This window comes from Perognathus longimembris, chromosome 6 (assembly GCF_023159225.1).
Source record: "Perognathus longimembris pacificus isolate PPM17 chromosome 6, ASM2315922v1, whole genome shotgun sequence".
In the NCBI taxonomy this organism is placed as follows: domain Eukaryota; kingdom Metazoa; phylum Chordata; class Mammalia; order Rodentia; family Heteromyidae; genus Perognathus; species Perognathus longimembris.
Genome location: NC_063166.1, coordinates 38,146,308 through 38,166,244, shown reverse-complemented (window position 1 = coordinate 38,166,244; position 19,937 = coordinate 38,146,308). Strand labels below are relative to the sequence as shown.

Below are 19,937 nucleotides of genomic sequence, written 5' to 3'. Positions count from 1 at the left end.
GATTAACACTTTTTGTTATAGAAGTTTCATGTGCTGAAATTGGCAGAAATATGTTTTTTACTTTGCCAACTGATACCTTATTTTTATCCAACTTGATTCCAATGTCCTTTTAAGTTTTCCCCTCCATCTGTTTTCTGTTTTACATTTCATACTCATGGCTAAAAGATTTATTGGACTCTCTTGGGGAGACTGAGTGATGCTCTTGACTGAATGAATTTTGGGCAAGATTGAACATTGGAGAAAAGAGTAAGAACAGAGAAATGATACCCACTTAACCACGGTCTTTGACTATTTCTTTCCTTTCCCTATAACTTTCTACTCCATTTAACATGTGCTACTCTAATTTTGGCCTGGAATAAAATATGTAACTATTTCAAGCCTTTACCTGTTTCCATGAGTTATGAGCAGATAAGACCAGTTATGGGGCAGGAAGAAGCAGAAGAGAGAACTGAAGGAGGCCATTTGGGATGAGGTACAGAGGGTATGGAATGCTTTAAAGTCCTTTATTATACAGTGTGTGAAGGCTGATTCATATAGTCAGGGTAGGCTAGGCCATTACTACATTAATGGATAACTTAACTCTAAATAACCGTAACTCTAAATGACTTCATTGTTCAAAAGAAATAGGAGAAGCAATGCTAAAGTGAGCTAGACATTGTAGTGGTCAACTTTTAGAATAGTGTTATTTATCACACCATTACATTCCACCAGTTCTTTTACATTGTTTCTCATCCAAAATGAAGCTTTAAAGGATTCTCTAACCCTTCTGTTTTTTTTGAAGTTCAATCTAGTCTAATGGCAAAGCAACAGGGGAAGGAGCACATCTGTGGAAGCTTGAAACATGATGATAGTAGAGCCAGGAACAATGGGTTGGGTAGAGAAGGGAAAAGTAAGGCAAGGAGTGGCAAATGGTAGAGTACTTGCATAGTGGCCACATGGATTCCTTAGAGATTTCCCTAATGACTTTAAACAAGGATTGGGTTTGTTCTGTGTGTGGATGATGGTTTGGTCCTACCTTGAGTCTCTGTATTTTGGGTGGTATACCTCTAGGCTCTGTCTTCTGCAGATCAGCTCATCTACTATGAGATGCCTCTTGGAGGCTCTTGCAGAAAGCCCTGTCTAGTCAGGTGCCATCAGGTTACAGCAAATATACAAGTCTTCTTCCAACAGACTATTTTCCAGCTTCACCCTGGCAGTGGTTACATGGTATTGTTGGCCTCAGGAGATTTTTCAGTTTAGGTGAGGGACAGTCTTTAGGACCCCCCGATGCAGGGAGAAACATGCCAGATTCTCCAGGTGGCTCATGAAGCTTCCCCACTTCATTTGTGCAACAGCTGCTTCCTCTCTTTCCTAAAGGCAGTTGTCTGGAAAATCTTAAAAGAGGTTACTTTACTCAAAGAACACAATGAATTTTGAGTTTTCAGTCACATAGCATGGAGGTGGGTAATAAGCAGTCCATTTTGACACCCTCCAATTTCAGCTTCCTGAGTAGCTGGTATTACAGGCATGAGCTACTACTTCCCAGCCAGTTTGGTATATTTTTAATACCATAACTATTACCCAAATTATTACTGGTATTGTTTGCTAACAGTACTGTTACTTACTGTTATAATTTAAATGTCTTTTGCATCCTTGGCTTTTCTATAATGGGAAACCAGGATTGATTATTGAATAATGTTATAGAGTGAATTCAAAGAGTCTTGGAGACTGTTAGAATATGATCCATGTGTTTGCAGGTTTCATGTAAATAATTGGACACAATTGAATGGTTCAGGCCCAGGAGAAATTGAGGGTGACATTGATTACATTCCTTCAATCAACCTTGATTATTAGGGGTGGATGTGTACTTTCCGAGCAAGCACCCTGTTTGAGAGTTTTCTATTAAAAAACAAACAAAAGACCTAGGTTGATGAGGGGAAGCAAAACCAGAGTGGTAAACTTTGACTAAGGAGGGGAAAGAAGAAGGTCCACAGAGTTTGCCAAGAAAGTTTGGCTGTGTCCTTAAAATATTTGGGACAGATTGTATCAAGATGTCCAACTTTTGCTAAAAAAAAATTGTGTATTGATTATAATGATAACAATAGTATTGGTTTTGATCCAAGGGTTATAGAGTCCACTGAGTTTTGTAATTAGGCTAAAATGTCTTCTTTTTTAAAAAATTGGTGTAGATTTTTGTTTGTTTGTTTTGCCAGTCCTGGGCCTTGAACTCAGGGCCTGAGCACTGTCCCTGCTTCTTTGTGCTCAAGGCTAGCACAGCGCCACTTCTGGCCATTTTCTATATATGTGGTGCTGAGGAATCGAACCCAGGGCTTCATCTTCATGTATAGAAGGTGAGCACTCTTGCCACTAGGCCATATTCCCAGCCCCTAATTGGTGTAGATGGTTACAGAAGCAGATTGTCTAACAGGAAGGACCAAAAATGTAACTGAACACATTTTAGAATGCTGAAGCAAACCCAGTGAGGAAATGGAAGTTTTTACAAGATACTCCTATTGATTTGTTTTCCTTTTGGAAAGATCCAAGGATATTTTTACAGAAGTGAAACAACACTATTAATATCTAGTAACATTCAATAATAATATTATCCAGCACTTCCTGTATTGGCAGGTTAGATTGATGCTCCAGGGTGTGGCTACAGCACATGGACAGATTATGTTAGAGATAAGATTCTTCTCAGAAATTCCTCTTAACACTTGAGTGGAGGGCTTGCATTGTTATTCATTTACATTTCCTTTGGGAGAGGGATACAGTTTGATTTTTTTAAGTTTGTTTTTAAATGTCATCCTTTAATTATATTTTGGGTAATGATGAAGAGAGATGCAATTTGGTTATGAGAATAAATCTTAAAAGGCTCAGTAACTCCTTTATTTACTGCTTAAAACAACTCCCACTGGTAAAGAATGTTTCATTAATTGTCATTACTTGGGAATTATAGAATTGGAACAGCTGACATTCCTTTTATCATTCTTATGTTTAAGCGACAGTGACATTACTTACTCTAAATTAAGTTCCATTCCTAGTTAAAAAATTATAACAGTGTGACAAGAAATGGAGCACTATTAACTTTATTTGGGAAGGCAATTTTTCTAGTAGAGATATGAAAGCCATGATTATTCCATGCTAGCAGAGAGACTTAAGTACATATAACTTTCACTTAAGGATTTTTGCAGCTGGTTAAAAATGTTTAAAATATGCGTTAACAGTCTTTTATTGTCTCCATACAGTTATTCTATGTATTCTTATATATATATGTATATATGTAAAGTGTATGCACATATATATGTATGGCCATGAGTGTGTAAATTGCACACTCAGGCGTGTGCGCACACACAAATACAACCCAAGTATATCAGTTTGTGCTTTTCCTCTGATCAGAAAATGGCCAGGCTAGGTACTAAGCTGACCCTATAAATCTGTTTGTAATAAGTGAAAGCAGAGCAATAAAGGGTTATGGTCTCTTTCAGAAGAATTATCTTGACCTGTTGTCCAAAAGCAGGTAGGTCTCTTAGAGTCTAAGTGTTCTTACAGTTTGGGCTGAGGGGATTTACTGAATCCTTTCCATTACTTCTCTATTTTTCTTGAAGGACATATTTTCACTATAGTAAACTCGCTAGAATCTGGCTAGCTTCTGCCTGTGGCCCAGTTTTGAAATCTTTTTAATAAGGAATTGTAGTGATACATTTAAATGGAAATATTTCCCAGCTTTGGCAGCTCTGTACAGTGTTGGAAAGTGTTTCCTTAAACACTTTTGATTGATATGACTCACTTGTGAAATTTTTTATACGAACATTCTATATTTAGTTGAAAATGATAGTTTAACTAATTGTTATCTTAGGGAACTAAAAATACTCAGTTTTTTAAGTCTAAAATTCAAGTTCGGAGGAGTATATTATTACCTGAAAATCCTGTATGCAATTTAAACCATTTTAAAGAAAATACAACAGATAAACAAACAAAAACAAGGTCAATCCCAGCTACTTGGAAACGGGAAGGAGAATCTAGGCCAGCTTGGTCTCATAGTGAGACCCTGTCAAAAACAAACAACTTTTTCTCTCAGAAATAGGAAATGTCTAAAGCTATTGAATTATTAAGAATTCTGACTTGCGCTGAATGAAAGCTGCTATTTGCAATGTGCAATAATAATTCTCTAGAGTTCTAGGATCTTAGATTGACATTTGAGAAAAAGAAGTGAATATATAAATAGTATGTTTTGGTCTAGTCAAAGGGAGATATAAAAGACTTTATTGAGTGCTTGGCTAGTTGTATATATGTCAGTATCTTCAGCCTTTAATTCTTCTCCTCACCCCCCACCTTTTTTTTTTTGCCAGTCTTGGGGCTTGAACTCTGGGTCTAGGCAATTTCTTTAAGCTACTTTTGGTCAAGGCTAGCACTCTGCCACTTGAGCCACAGCTCTACTTTGGTTTTCTGATGGTTAATTGGAGTTAAAAGTCTCATGGAAACCCAGGCTAGCTTCAAACCATGATCTTCAGATTTCAGCCTCTTGAGTAGCTAGGTTTACATGCATGAGCCACCAGCACTTAAGTAGCCTTTGATTGTTGTAAATGATCCATATTTTTTAAAGTTTCTGAATTACCCCACACTGTATATAGTTTGGTTAGTTCACCTTTAGAATATGTTTCTGCCTCTGTTTACTTTTACTTTTCCCTCATATTGGGCAATCTTTCAGAGGCTTTTACCTTTTAAGACCCTGTATATCCTTTAACATCGTAACTTTCCAAGATCTTTACCTTTCCAAACATTTTCATTCAGCCTACTTTAAAGTGGCTTCTTCCTCTGTAGCTCCACATAACCTCATTTCAAGTTCTTATGGAACTTATCTCATATATAGATTCTGAAAAATGCTCATTTCTCCAGGACATAAATTATGGAGTCACCCCTGCCTGGTTCACTTCCTGAACCTGGCACTTACTAGCTGTTGCTCACTGTAGTGTTTGAATAATTAGCCAATCATGTTTTTCCCGTTTCTTAAGTTTGGGGTGGGCAAACAATCTGGCTATGGGCAATCATAGTTGGGCACCAGTGGCTCATACCTGTAATCCCATCTACTCAGGAGGCTGAGATTTGAGGACTGCAATTCATAGCCAGCCCAGACACAAAACTGAGTATCTTAACTCCAATTAACCCCCAAAACAAATTTTTTTAGGTGGGAAGTATAGCTGTGGCTTAAATGGTAGAATTGACTTTGGCAAAGAATATCATCAGGGACAGTGCCTAGACACTGAATTCAAGTCCCAGGATTGGCACAAAACAAAGAAGGAGAAGTTTGAGGACCTTTGGGAAGATATTTGTTTTTCTACAAAACAGGCATGAAAATAATGTTCACAGGAACTATTTATGCTTTTTTTTCTTGTGCTAAGTATGGTGAGTGGACAAACAGCCATATTACAGACATGAGATTATTGTGGTAAGACTAGGAAGTGACCTGTCAAAGAGGGTGAAGCAGAAAGATAAAGAGCAAAGGTCATTTATGTCATACTTGAGCTGTTATACAAAACCTAGAAATGCTTCCTCCAGAATCCTTGTTAAAGAAAACTAATGTCTGTGATTTAGGCCATACTCTATTATGGTCTCTACTAGTTGTGCCCTAAATCATTTCTGGATAGTCATGTACACTTGGACAAATCAGTCAAAAGCTCTTTAAACTGTTTTTCTCACTTATAAAATGGAGCTCTAGTACTAGTGGCCTAATTGACTTGATGTGAGGATTAGCAAGATCATCTCTTCTGATTCATGCTAAATAGGTAATTTCTCCTTTCTCTGGTATTGTTATAATAACTTTCTACAGTCTTTTTAATGACTCAGGACAGTATTTTTCTACCTCTTATATTTGACTTGCGTCTGTGGTTTGCTTTGGCCAGTTAGGAAAAGAATATACAGAATGCAGATACTTGGGAAATGTTTGCATGCTTGAATGTATCTTCTTACAGATGTAATTAGAACTCTGCACCTGCCATGTGAATGAGGTCAATCTAGTTTCCCATTGACATAAGAAAACCAACCTGGCCAATAACCACCCATATGAGTGAGTTCAGCTGAACACATATGCATGTGTGGACTCAGTTCAAAAGTGAAGAATCTCCTAGTTTAAATCCAAGAATCAATATTAAGCCAAAGAGCACTTATTTTAAACCACTAAGTTTGGGTGAGGAACAATAAATGCTATGTATGATGGTCTGAGATTGAGTGAGACTCTGAAACAATACGCGAAGTATCAAGAATCTCAGAAGTGATAAGGGCAAGGAATGACATTGCTTTTGTGTTATTCCATCTGGATTCCACAATTGTGAAGAAACATGGGACAATCTCAAATCAAGCAACATTGGAAGTGGACCTGTAGTTCAAGTAGTAGAGCACCAGCTTTGAGTAACAAAAGTTAAAAGACAGTACGCAGGCCCTAGTACAATATCATCACACACACAAAAATATCAAGCACATTCTATAAAACCACTGGCCTGGATTCTCTAAAATGCCTGTGTTGTGCAAAACTAGGAAAAGAACTGATTCTAGGTTTAACAAAGGTTGAAGGGACATAATGCCCAAGTGCACATTGTGATCCTCAATCAGATTCTGAACTGGAGGGAAGATGTTATACGAGGTGACCAAGACAGCTGACAGATGTCAAGGTAGATTTGAGACTAGATGAGACTATTATAGCAGTGTGAAATTCCTGAGTTTGACTGTTATGCTATGGGTACATAAGAGAATATATTTGTTCTTATGAAATATAGACAAAATGTTAAGGAATAAAGGAGTGCATGTATATACCCAACTCTCAAGTGACTCAGTACCTTATTATGATAGGTCATAAAATAATTATTTTCAACATGCCATATGAAACGGTAGATTTGTGTTGTTGTTGTTGTTGATCCTCTTGTATCCCCTTCCTGTGGTTGTTTCCATGCTATCACTATATCTCATCTGAGTACGCTGGATACTGTATATACTGGTATTAGAACTAGGGAAGGGAAAGAGAATATCAAAATTGAGAGATAAACAATAAAAAGACAAATGACTCCAAAAGCAATGCTTACTAAACCATTTGGGGTAACTCAACTGAACAACTCATGGGGGGAGAGGAAAACGAGGGAGGAAGTAACAAATTGTACAAGAAATGTACCCACTCCCTTACATATGAAACTGTAACCTCTCTGTACATCACTTTGACAATAAATAAGTAATTATTAAAAAATACGCACAATATATTTATAGATAAATATCAGCATAAAAGTTTATAACTACACTAATAAGTATAGCTTTACTGTAAAACATTACGTTTTTAACATATTCACAACTGTGTATAGAAAATGATAGCTAATGTAGCTACTGCCACACTCTTGACTGAGGGAAGTTTTTGGCATTGGAAAAGCCAGCCGTTGTTGGTTAAAATACTTCTCTGAAGAAAGGAAGGGATGGCTTCTGTGCAGGCCATCAGTACTGTCTACTATGGTCCAATTAAAGGCAGAAGGTCCTAAGATGAATAAAAATTCTTGCATCCAATCTCCAAGGGAAACTGGAGATACCTTTGTAGAAAGAAGGTTTTCACTGGGCAGTGCCACTGAGATTCACTGCATGGACTGTGGACTTGCATATGCCCCTAAAGCTGTTGTTTCTATAAATGCAGGAAACCCAGAGTTTAGGATCTAGCAAGGAGAAGGAATGGGCCAAACAAAGTGGGCTTTTAAAGGTGAATATAAAACCTTTTTTCTTTTTTTTGGCCAGTCCTGGGGACTGGACATAAAACCTTTTTTCTATGAGTAGATTACAGTGCAGTCTGGCACACATTGTATTGAAGATTGCTGCCATTGGAGCCTATAGAACTCAATCCACAGACTGCTTTCTGCTGTGGAAAACTTCTTTGAAAAGAAAAGCCTAACTTTGGATTGTGCAAAGGACATATTGACAGAAGTGTGCGGGGCCAAGGATATATAGCACTAGAGAACATTTTAAGGCAAGAGATCGATCTTTGGGCTGAGCTTGAGAAGTCAATCATCTGGTAGCAAGTCTCTGAGGAAATAGGTCAACAATTGTAGCTGGAAAGTAAAGAGTTGGGGATCATGTCCATGGTAAGAAACCAGGATTGATGTAGCTGAATTGGCCTTGCTCACTGGAATATTGGGGTGCTTTTGTTCTTCTGTACTGCTGTGTGAATGTCATTGTAATGAATTACCAAGGGAAGTAGAAGCTTTTATCCAGTACTATTGTTAAGTCTAATCCTTTCTTTTCACTCAACTGGTCTGTATGAATTACAGTCAAATCCAGCATGAAGGGCACTTTTGGAGTGCCCAAACCTAACATTCAGTAGAGAAATCTACTGAGAAATCTACTAGGCACCTCCTTTTGCAAGCCATTTTACCAGCTTTCAAATATTATAATAAGCCAGTCTGAAATTTAGGAAATCTAAAGTAGAAATTTTACAGATAAAAATAGTACTTTCTGACGTTTTGACATACCTTTATGCATGTATAGCCCCTCTAATTTACTGCTTCAAGAATCTGGAGAAACAGTCACTGGATACATATTTAAAGTGCAAATATATGCATTGGAATCCAGATGTGCATTTAACATACTTGATACAAAATCTACCATCCCCGTATTATTATCAAGAACATAATATAGATAAAACCCAGCCTGGAATTACAGTCTATAATTCTAGGACTTGGGAGGCAGAGGCGGGATGATTACAAGTTTGAGGCTAACATGAGTTACCTAGTGAGACCCTGCCAGAGAGAGAGAGGGACTTGAGGAAGGGATGAGATTGAAGGACAAAAGGAAAAAGGAGTGAGGAAATGTTTACTCAACTCTTGTCGTATGCCAAATGAAGTATATCACAAATGCTTTTGCCATAAAAAGGTGTTGTGTTCTGTCAAATGCTTTACTACTTCAGGTGAGATTATCAAGTAGTTTCCCCCTTATTCTATTAATGTAGTATGGTTACATTGATTTAGTTTCATATGTCATACCATCCTTGCTTGCATTCCCATTTAATCGTGGTATGTAATCCTTTTAATATGCTGCTGAATTTGGTTTGCTTGTAATTTGTTGAGGACTTAAGCATCTATGTTCATATGGATATTGGTCTGTGGTTTTCTTCTTGTGAGCCTGTTACTAATTATATTTTACTTTTAAGACTCTTTAGTCTTAATTCATTTTTTCATTATCCTATTATAACCTGGAAAAATTGGAATGTCTCTTGGATATTCCCTTTCATCCTCACAAGTGAGCTAAGAATATATTGTACCATTTACTAACATGGTGAGGACTAAGGGCGCAGAACTCTATAAGGAGACTAAGGAAACAATATTAGTGTGTTAGTATTCTAACATATTTACCACTTATTAATAGTAAAAATCAGATAAAATACATTTCATCTCTAAAACTTGCTGTCTTTGAGATTCTATAGGCTGTGTGGTTTAAGTTGTGCTTTCAAGGAAGATTTTACTCAATCTTCAAAGGGTTAGATAGATCATAGATCAAGAATTGTAGTCCAAGCTGGAGGCTGATGGCTCATGCCTGTAATCCTGTGTACTTAAGAGGCTGAGATCCAGAGTATAACTGTTTGAAGCCTGCTTAAGCAGAAAAGTTCACTGTACTCTATCTCCAGAATAACCAGCAATAAAGCATGGCTAGAGGTGTTGCTCAAGTAACTAAAGAGCAAGCAAGCATGATGCCCTGCATTTAAACCCTGGAACTGCTAATCCCAGCCACTTCCTCCCCCCAAAAAACAGAATTATATATCAAAGAGTGACTATACTTTATGGCTTTTCAGAAGAGAATGAATGTGATCTCATTGTAGTAACATCCAAATAAGTACTAATAGTTCCATCTGATTTCCTTTAAATACTGACTGCTCTACAGTATAGTCATTCTAGCCCTTCAGAAAGAATTAGTCTGAAAAGCTGTATTTTCTTTTTTTATTACTGTAAAGGTGATGTACAGAGGGGTTACAGTTACATAAGTAAGGAAATGAGTACATTTCTTTTTGAAGAGTATGACCTCTTCCCTCGTTTTCACCTGTTTTCCCTCCCTCCAATCCCACCTCCAGACTAAAGTGAGATTATCAGCTATACATAGGACTTTTTGTAATTGAACTCTTCCCTAAATTACTTGCCTTCCAGCAGTGACATAGGAAGAATGGTGTAGTGGCCCATACAATCATTAGATGAAGGTATGCAATCTGCATCTGTCAGGAACTACTCCAGACCTGGCTATTGTACATTCACCCCAATTTCATATTATCATGTGGCCATTCTCAGACTTGTGCACCTTTTCAGTGTGACACAGTACAGGACTAGTATCTATGGGATTGCCTTGTGAAGTTTCTTCATCATATCCCCAATCCCTTCCACTGACTACACAGATGTTCTGTGCTGTCTAAGGTGTGATGTTGAGCAGAAGCACCCAATCTTAGTCATTCCATGGTGCCCTTAGCTCTGTCCCAGGCCCCATATCCAGCATAGCCATGCTCCCTCTGGAACAGGACTTAATGTGAGCTTCCTTGCTTTGAGCTCCCTTTACTGGTGCTTCTGTCCACACCTGTAGTGTCAGGTCTGGAAGACAGGCTGCTCCAGAGGGACACATGTGGATAGAATCCTTTAGACTTGAAGATCCATTTTGTTTTTACCAACTTTGTATCAGTGACTTCTTCCTGTCTTCTCTGGTTACTCTCCTCTTGCTCCTGTACTTTCTCAAATTTACTGTCTTTGGACTCTTGTCCCACATTTTTTTTCCTTCCATACATAGGCTGACCTTCTTAAGCAGATTTTCTTTTATTGCAAGCTCAGTACAGTGTATAGTCACATTCATCAGCGTACCCAACAGCTTTCTATCCTGAGTATTCTGTGTAACCACAGCTCTCTGTTCTGATTGTTTTAGTTAATTGGGACCCCCTGGTACTAAAATGAGGGGAAAGCATCACCTTAAGATCCTAACAACCCTTGAATATCTGCTGAATTATACCAGAGTTCTGAAATTCATTTTATTTTTTAAGTTTCACAATGGTGAGACAAAAGGACAAAGGGTGAACCAGTGCTTCAGCCATCTTCACAAGACAATATGTTGAAAATTAACTGTAAAACTGGGGGGGAGGGGTTGCAAAGGAGGGAAAGTGGGAGAAAAATGAGAGAGAGGGTATTGTAATGGGGAGGCCAGATCTGCCCAGTGCCATCAATAGCTGTGGAGGGACTTCAGGTTGACTCCAGCTCAGATTAGAGCAGAAGCCAACTCCATCTCCACTAAGCCCTCCCCCACCCTATTCAGGGAAGCTCCCCTTTACTATGTAGATTGACTACCTGAGGCCTTGGAGCTTCAAGGGAACAGGCTGTGAGTAGGCATATCCGCCTGCATCATGTGAGCCCTGCCAAATCCATGCATCAATTCTAACTAGAATGATAGGTTAGTTCAAATGAATATTATGAGACAGACTGTAACTCTATTGGCCACCTGCGTGCGGCCTAGCATGCTCTGTAAGTGTTGTATCTTCATTGGTCACCTGCGTGTGACAAGTTTGTCTGTGATGTTTGCCTTATAACCAGGCTGGAAGGCCACACGGGGGTGGTCCCAGCTCCCGAGTCTGGGCCGCACAGGTGTGCACAGTCCCAGCTCCCGAGTCTGGGCTGCACAGGTGCGGGCGGTCCCAGCTCCCGAGTCTGGGCCCTGATCCTGCACACATGGTTGGCAGTTTCGGCTCCCGAGTCCGGGCTGCGACCAAGGCCGGTCGGTTCACTTTTTGTTCACTTTTTACTTCCCCAATAAAACTGTCTTTTTGTCACCTTGTAGCTGGAGACTGTGTGGTGGACTCTTGGGGGAACCAGGAATCCCCTTCCTTGGGGGGAACCCTGTTTCATTGTAGCGAACCCCCACTCTACTTCAGGTATAACAAGTTTGAGAAGAAATGTACTCACTACCTTACATATGTAACTGTAACACCTCTGTAAACATCACCTTGACAATAAAATTTTTAAAAATAAACTACAAAAAACCCACAATGATGCAGAGAAAGCTTTACAGTTACATGATTCAGGTAATGAGTACATTTTCTTTTGAACAGTATCACCTCCTCTCTCACTATGTCCCAGGTTTCCCTCCCCCAAAGTTGTATAGTTCATTTCCAACAGAAATTGGGTCTCGCTGCTGAATTGGGTCACCCTTTGTCCCAACATTTCTGTGTTTCCCCTTCCCCTCCCCAAACCAGGTAAACTTATATACAAGACAAAGTACAGAAATCAAAAACAGCACCAGAAAGGAATAAGCCAAAGAAAAAGGAAAGGAAAAAAAAAATAACCACAAACAGTATAATAAAAAGAAAACATTTTACTTCTATTTCTTGGAGTTCATTTCAATAAACATCATTTTATATGATCATATTCACATAGCTATTGAGCCTTTGGGATCCTCTCCTAAAAATATCCTCCTTTGTTCTTACTGTGTGAATGTTTAGACTGCTATTTAATCATGTCCAGATGTAATTATATGCCTTTTACTATCCATTGGGTTTACATGTACACTTATAGGCACATTCCTTAATTTATTAAAAATACTGTTTCATAACAGCCCAATTAATAAATGGGCTAAAGACAAAGAGAGACTTCTCAGAAGATGGAGTTAGAATGGCCAATAGGCATATGTAGAGATGTTCAACATCTCTGGCCATGAAAGAAATGCAAACAAATAACATTGAGATTCCACCTCATCTCAGTTACAGTGGCCTTTATCATGAAAATTAATAATAACAGATGCTGGGAGGGATGTGGCCAAAAGGGAATGCTAGTGTATTGTTGGTGTGAATGTAAACGTGTTCAACCACTCTGGAAAGCAGTATAGAGGCTCCTTAAAAGACTAAACAAAGAATTTTCCTTTGATCCTGCAATTCTACTTCTGGGCATCTATCCAGTTGACCACAAACCAGGCCACACTGAAGCCACCAATATGATCTTGTTCATTGCAGCATTGTTTGCCATAGCCAAGATATGAAATCAACCCAGATCCCTCTCAGTGAACCAATAGGTCAAACAAAATGTGGTATATATGCATAGCAAAATTCTATGCTTCCATCAGAAAGAATGATATTATCCCACTCTTGAGGAAATGGAAAGACAAATAAAGACCTAAAATTTATACCTACTTCCAGTGACAGTATCTTTAGAAATTTACTTATGGCTCACCTTTTTTTTTTCCTTCCACAACTAGGACTTGAACTTGATATGTGCCACTTCTGCTCATGAAGTGTCACTTTACCACCTGAGCCATACCTCCAACCTTAAAGGTTTTTTTTTTTAATGACTTACTTTCTTCTACAAGAATTAAGGTGTCTTTTTAAAGCAAGTACAAAGCAATAAATATTTTAGATGACCAAGGCAACAAGAAAATTAGAATAAGAAAATTAAACTAGGGCAAGAGAATGGACTTGGGCAGCTTGTAGAGATGGCCTGCCCATTTGGCTTTCACCATCCGTGGGGCCAAAGTGAAAAGTAAATTATTACAGTCAAATGTGCAGTGGCATCCTTAACATGAAAAGTAAACCAGTTGTTCTGGAAGAAAAAAACGCCTTCTGTGTTCCCAAGACTCAGGAGCATTGTTTTAAGATCTTGGATCAGTTTGTTTCCGGAGGCTTCCTACAGAAGGCCAAGTGCTCCTTATTAGGAGCTCTTGCTGCTATTCTCATAATGTATTGGGCAATGGGATTATACAGGGGTGTAAGTCAAGAAGAGACAAAAGTGTTTGGGAGGCAAACTTTAATACTGCTCAGCAGCTGGACACCAGGTCCTTCTATTGTAACTGATGATCACAGACAAGCTTCCTGATCAGATTTCTCGAATCATCACACAATTGTAGGCAGTCATGTTGGTTGAAACATTTTAACTCAGGATTCAAGATGAAGAGAATTAAGCAATTTGCAGATGTTTGATATCCCCACTAATTTTCCAAGGTTACAATTGTAATGCCTCTTAGTATAGAGAGAGGAAAATGGAAAGTGACCATGAGGGAGAGACAAATTAATTTATATCTACTAATCATGCTGCTTTTCTGAAAGACTAGTATCAGTGTTCTTCTCATACCCTCTTAGAAGATAAGAGTCAGAACAGAAATTAATTATTTCATCTGGAAATTGAAAACTCTACAAAATCCAAAATACTTTTGGTCCAAAGCTGTTTCAGATAAGGAAGATCCATCCAGTATTTGAGATACTTCTTGTCATTTCTTATTTATACAGGCATTTGTAAAGCCTCCCCTACCTCTGTCCCCCATTTGCTCTGTTCTGTCCCACCCAACCTCAAGTAAAAAACATAGAAATGCAGTTTTTCAGAGGTTACCATAACGATATCCCATTGTGTAGACATAGTGTGATTTATTTAACCAATTCTCCATGGGTAAACATGTGGGTTGTATAACCTTTTGCATTGTAAACAGAACACTAATAATTAACCTGATAAATTTACAATTTTCCATGAGCAGGATACATTCTAGAAGTTAAAGGAACAGATGGTGTGCATTTGTAATTTGGATAGTTACTGCTGTATTATATTCCTTAGGTCAGAAGATTTCAAACCCACATGCATCCCACCAGCAATGTGTGAGATCGTTCTCATTCCCTTAGCTTTGCCACCAAGTGTGTGGTCAGATGTTGCTATTTTTGCCATAGAAAAAGAAATTGTAATTGGTTCAGTTTTATCTGCATATTAAAAAATTAAATCTTCATTTGTTTAAGGACTATTTTTTCCTTGCCTGTGAATGTCTTCATATTCTTTGCCCATTTTTTAACATGAAATTATTGTTGTTTGTCTTGCCACATTTAAGGACTCTTCAGAGGGATGGTGAGACAAGTCAGGAGTGATGGATGAAAGGAGCAAATAAATAATTAATAGATATTAAGTAAAGCCAAACACCCCCAAACCTGCTGCTCATTCAGTTACAGATATTACTTTCTAGATGCTTTTATCTAATTTTTGACAATAACTCTGACATATTTAATGATTAAGGAAGAAGGCTGCATTGGAAAGCAGCATTAACTTTCCCACTTACTTGTTTATTATATTATTACTTGAAATGAGTTAGAAAATTACGTTTGAGTTGTTTATCAAAGGAAGGATACCAAATTTCAACCAGCTGAGAGAAATAAACTCACTCATATGTAACATGGTAATTATTATTAATAAGAATGTATTTGAAAATGACTAAAAGAGTTGATTTTTAGATAATTGCACACATTAACAAGGTAACAATTGGCTTTAGTTAGTAGAGTGTACATGAAACCTCCTGCATACTGTAAATGAGTATGACTTGTCAATTTGAAAAATAAACTTGTTAGTCTAGCACCAGTGGCTCATGTCCGTAGTCCTAGCTAATTAAGAGGTTGAGAATGGGAGGATCAAAACTGAAGACTAGGCTAGACCAAAAAGCTCATGAGACCTTTTCTCAATCCATCACTGGATGTACTGGTGTGCACTTGTCTTTCTAAGCTAAGTTGGAGGCTAAGATCAGAGGATTGTGATTAGAGGCCAGCCCCGGCAGGGCTGAGAGTTCTCTCTACTGAGAATAGACTGGCTTGTGTGCACCTGTGATTCCGGCACTGACAAGAAGCCGCAAGTAGGATTTCAGCTCAGGCACGTTCCCAAGTAGGAAGTGAGACACTGTTCTAAAATTAACCAACGGAAAACCTGAAGGTATGACATAGCCTACCAAGTACCAGACGCTGAGTTCAAACACTAGTATGGGGGAAAAAAATAATGAACCAAACCGTTCTTTGTAAATTACAACACATGGTAATTTTTAGAGTTTTATCTATTTACCTTGTAACTCTCATTTCTACTCATATTAAGCAATAACATTTTGTCATGGAAATTTTGTTTTCTTTTAAGTCTATCATTTAACAAACATTTATATAACTTTTGTGTGTGTGTGTGTGTGTATGTGTGTGTGTGTGTGTGTGTGTGTGTGTGTGTGTGTGTGTGTGAGTCAATTCTGGGGCTTGGACTCAGGGCCTGGGCACTGTCCCTAGCTTCTTTTTGCTCAAGGCTAGCACTCTACCTCTTGAGCCACAACGCCACTTCCGGCTTTTTCTGTTTATGTCATGCTATGGAATTGAACCCAGGGCTTTCTGCATGCTAGGCAAACACTCTACCACTAAGCCACATTCCCAGCATAACTATTATTTCTATTGAGGGCATTATAATTTACTATAATATGTAAACAGCTCCTTAATTTTGAATATGTTTCCATATATTTGGTTTTAAAAATAATACTGCTGAAAATAATTACAACAATGATGAAACACTTGTTTCCATAAGGTGGAGTTCATTTTACTTAGCATCATCTTATGTGTTCATAAGGGCATAACTTTTGGGCTATTGTGATCTTCTGCTATGACTAGCCTAAACATGTACTAATTATTCCCTATGAGGGAAACCATAGAGTCCATGCACACTTCACTTAGTATAATTTTTTCCAAGTCCTTCCATTTCTTTACGAATGGGACAATGTCATTCTTTCTGATAGAGGCATAGAATTCCATTGTATATACATACCACATTTTCCTGATCCACTTGTCTACTAGATACTGTGTATACGTATATTAGACCTGGGGAAGGGAAAGGGGATATCAAAATCGAGAGACAAAGGATAAAAAGACAAACGATTCCAAAAGCAATACTTACAAAACCATTTGGTGTAAACCAGCTGTACAACTGATGGTGGGGAGAGGGAAGGGTGGAGGGAGGAGGCAGGGGAAAAAATGAGGGAGGAGCTAACAAGTTGAACAAGAAATGTACTTGCTGCCTTTATCTTTTTTCTTTTGTTGATTTTATTAGGATAAATCTGCCCATTGAAATTAGCAGATAACAAGTATATACATTTTTATGGGCCTCCTATGGTATTGTGGTTTGACATTTGTTATTGTTTGGTATTGGTTTTGTTGCTAGTCCTGGGGCATGAACTCAGGGCTGGAGCACTGTCCCTGGCCTCTTTTTGCTCAAGGCTAGCACTTGAGCCACAGCACCACTTCCGGCTTTTTCTATACTTGTGGTGCTGAGGAATCAAACACAGGGTTTCATGTGTACGAGGCAAGCACTTTACCATTACACCATATTCCCAGCCCTGGTTTGACATTTGTTATAAAAATACACAGTATAACCAGCAAAAAGTGGGATTATTGGAACCAATGAGATCCCTAGGATTAAGAATGATTCCTCAGAATAACTCTTCCTTTAGTAGTACAAAATATTCTATCAGTATTGTTAGCATTCAAGTTATGAATTCTTCTAAAATATTTCCCTGTATATTCTGGTAGGCATCTGACTACTTAATTAGGAGCTGGTGACAATGATCTGTGATTCAGTCGGTCTTGTTAAGTGTCTCCCTTAGTCCTCACCTGAAGGATCATTGTTCCTCAGAACACGTGTTGGCCACTCACTCTTCCTTGTGGACACCTTTCTCCCACTAACTAAGCTCTTCCTGCTATCACTTTCTTTTCATGCTGGCGTTTTGAATACATGATACTCATTTACCTCTTGGGTCTTTGGATGAAGCCTACATTCTTTGTAGTTGCTCTTTGCCTGAGCCAGCAGGCAACGAAAGGAAATCCTGAATGAGGGGGGCGAGGATTAAAGAAAAGGAAAAATACAAGACAAGAGAAAAAAGACAAGAGACAAAGATGGGTTCCGGGAGGTCTGCAACTCAAGATTGTAACTGAAGGCTGTAGCAACATTTATTCTTTGTGTTTTTTTTTTTTTTTTTTTGGCCAGTCCTTGGCCTTGCACTCTGGGCCTGAGCACTGTTCCTGGCTTCCTTTTGCTCAAGGCTAGCACTCTGCCTCTTGAGCCACAGCGCCACTTCTGGCCGTTTTCTGTATATGTGGTGCTGGGGAATCAAACCCAGGGCCTCATGTATACGAGGCAAGCTCTCTTGCCACTAGGCCATTTCCCCAGCCTGCAACATTTATTCTTAACTTCCAGTTTATATGTAGTTTAGGAACCAGGGAATAGCATAGGTTTGCTAAAATTCAAGAACACAAAAAGGCTTTGAAGTTTGCCACATCTGATGGCAGTAAAGGCAGGATGAGGTTGATTAACATAGGAATAGACTCCTAAGGGCTTAGTAAAGCAATTCCTGGTTGGGGCTGAGTTACTGGTAAACAAATGTCCTTGCCCTTAGCATATCCTTGTGATAACAACACAGCCCAAGGTCAGAATGAGATTAGCTGCTGGTTTGGCTCCCAACACCTTGTTGTTTCTGCAGTGGTGACCGCAGTGGCCAGAGCAAGTAGATTCCTCCTCTCTGCTCCCAGGGTTTCATCTGCCAGGTCTTGCCAAAGGTCTCCAGATGTCACTCCTCAGCCCGCCAGTGCTGACAGTACCATGATCTCAGTGTCCTCAGCCTGGCTGGCTAATGTGAGAATTTGTTCCTTAATGATTACAAAAATGATTGAGCTGGTTGCTGGTGCCTTTTTCAGCTACTTCCAGCCTTCTTGAATTGCTACTCATGTGTGTTCTCACCGGGTGGCCTTTTCTGCTTCCCAGACAGTAGTGACCTCCTTCTCCATCAGCCAAAATGGAGTCTCTTGGAAGGCTGGCTAATCCAGAAGTGAAATCTCATTTTGTTCATGGGTCCTACCACACACAGAGGCAGGGGTTTGCACAAGCTGTGTGCCTGGGTTGGGGTTCTGGGAGCCTATCTCAGCCTGCTTTAGGATCCTTTTCATCCTCCAGGGTCTAGTGGAATGATGTTCATGTCATGAACACTTCTGGCAAGCCTTCACCCAGTGTGAATCACTCCCTTGCCTTCCTCAACACAGTACTTTGTATTTTCTCTCTTACTCGGCCTCGTGTATGTGAAATACACCTTTAGAATTCATGATTATGTTATATATTTTACTTATTGGTTTATGTTGTTGAACCAAACTTTCATACCTGAAATAAATTTGATTATAGTATAAAAAAATAAAAATGTATTTCTCAAAAAAAAAAAAAGAAAAAGAAAAGAATTCATAGCCCTGATGCAATCTAAATGGGACACTTTACCATTGCTATAAATGACACTAGATAGATAGACATTCACCTTGGTTTGCTTGCTCGCTGTACTTTTCCCCATTAGGGACAGAGGCTATTTTCCTTTCTCTTCTGAAAATGGTAGATAGTGGGTTAAATGTTTGAATCAGAGCAAGCACAAATTACAGAAAAGTCCTTATTAGTCCTTATTTTTAGCCTAGCACGAGCTAGGCTAAAAAGATCCTGGACGTTAGTTCAGAAATAAAAGATGCAATTCTAAATAATAGGACTCCAGAGGGCTTCCCTGAGGAAAGTGCAGGAGATAAAAGACAAGGAAAACTAGGAAGATTGTCATCTACTTGGATCTATCCACAGCCGCTCCTCTATACATTCCCACTAGTAGGCCATCAGTCATGGACACTGGTAATGACTGAACAGGGAAGGCTGTGCCACCTATCCAGTATTTATACTTTACTAAGTAGTTTTTTTTCTGTTTCCCAATGGCAGCTGGTGCTCAAGATCGAATTGGCTGGGCATTTGGCCTAGGCTTAGAAAGATTGGCCATGATTCTCTATGACATCCCTGACATCCGGCTCTTCTGGAGTGAGGATGAGCGCTTCCTCAAGCAGTTCTATGTGTCAGATATCAATCAGGAGGTGAAGTTTCAGGTAAGATATCTTGCAGAAGTTAAATAAATAATAATCAAAATGGTTACCTAGGATAGAATACTAGTGCTTCAAAAGATATTAAGTTTTAAAATAAGGTCCAACTGGGTACTGGTGGGCCATGCCTGTAATTCTAGCTACTTAGGAGGCTGAAATCTGAGGATCATAGTTTGAAGCCAGCCTGGGCAGGAAAGTCTGTGAGACTGTTATCTCCAATAAACCACTCAGACAAAGCTAGAAGTGGCATCGTGGCTCAAGTGGTAGAGCACCAGTC

At 38.9% G+C, this 19,937-nt stretch overlaps 1 protein-coding gene across 7 annotated transcripts in view; it reads left to right on the top strand.

Moving 5' to 3' along the window:
• The window catches only part of Fars2 (phenylalanyl-tRNA synthetase 2, mitochondrial), a 367,213-nt gene that overhangs the window by 157,215 nt on the left and 190,061 nt on the right, over nucleotides 1–19,937 (top strand). For all 7 annotated transcript variants that reach the window (XM_048348571.1, XM_048348569.1, XM_048348572.1 and 4 more), the window contains one exon: nucleotides 19,506–19,666. In XM_048348571.1, coding sequence (XP_048204528.1) covers nucleotides 19,506–19,666 — 161 coding nt within the window. The remainder of the gene's footprint in view (nucleotides 1–19,505; nucleotides 19,667–19,937) is intronic.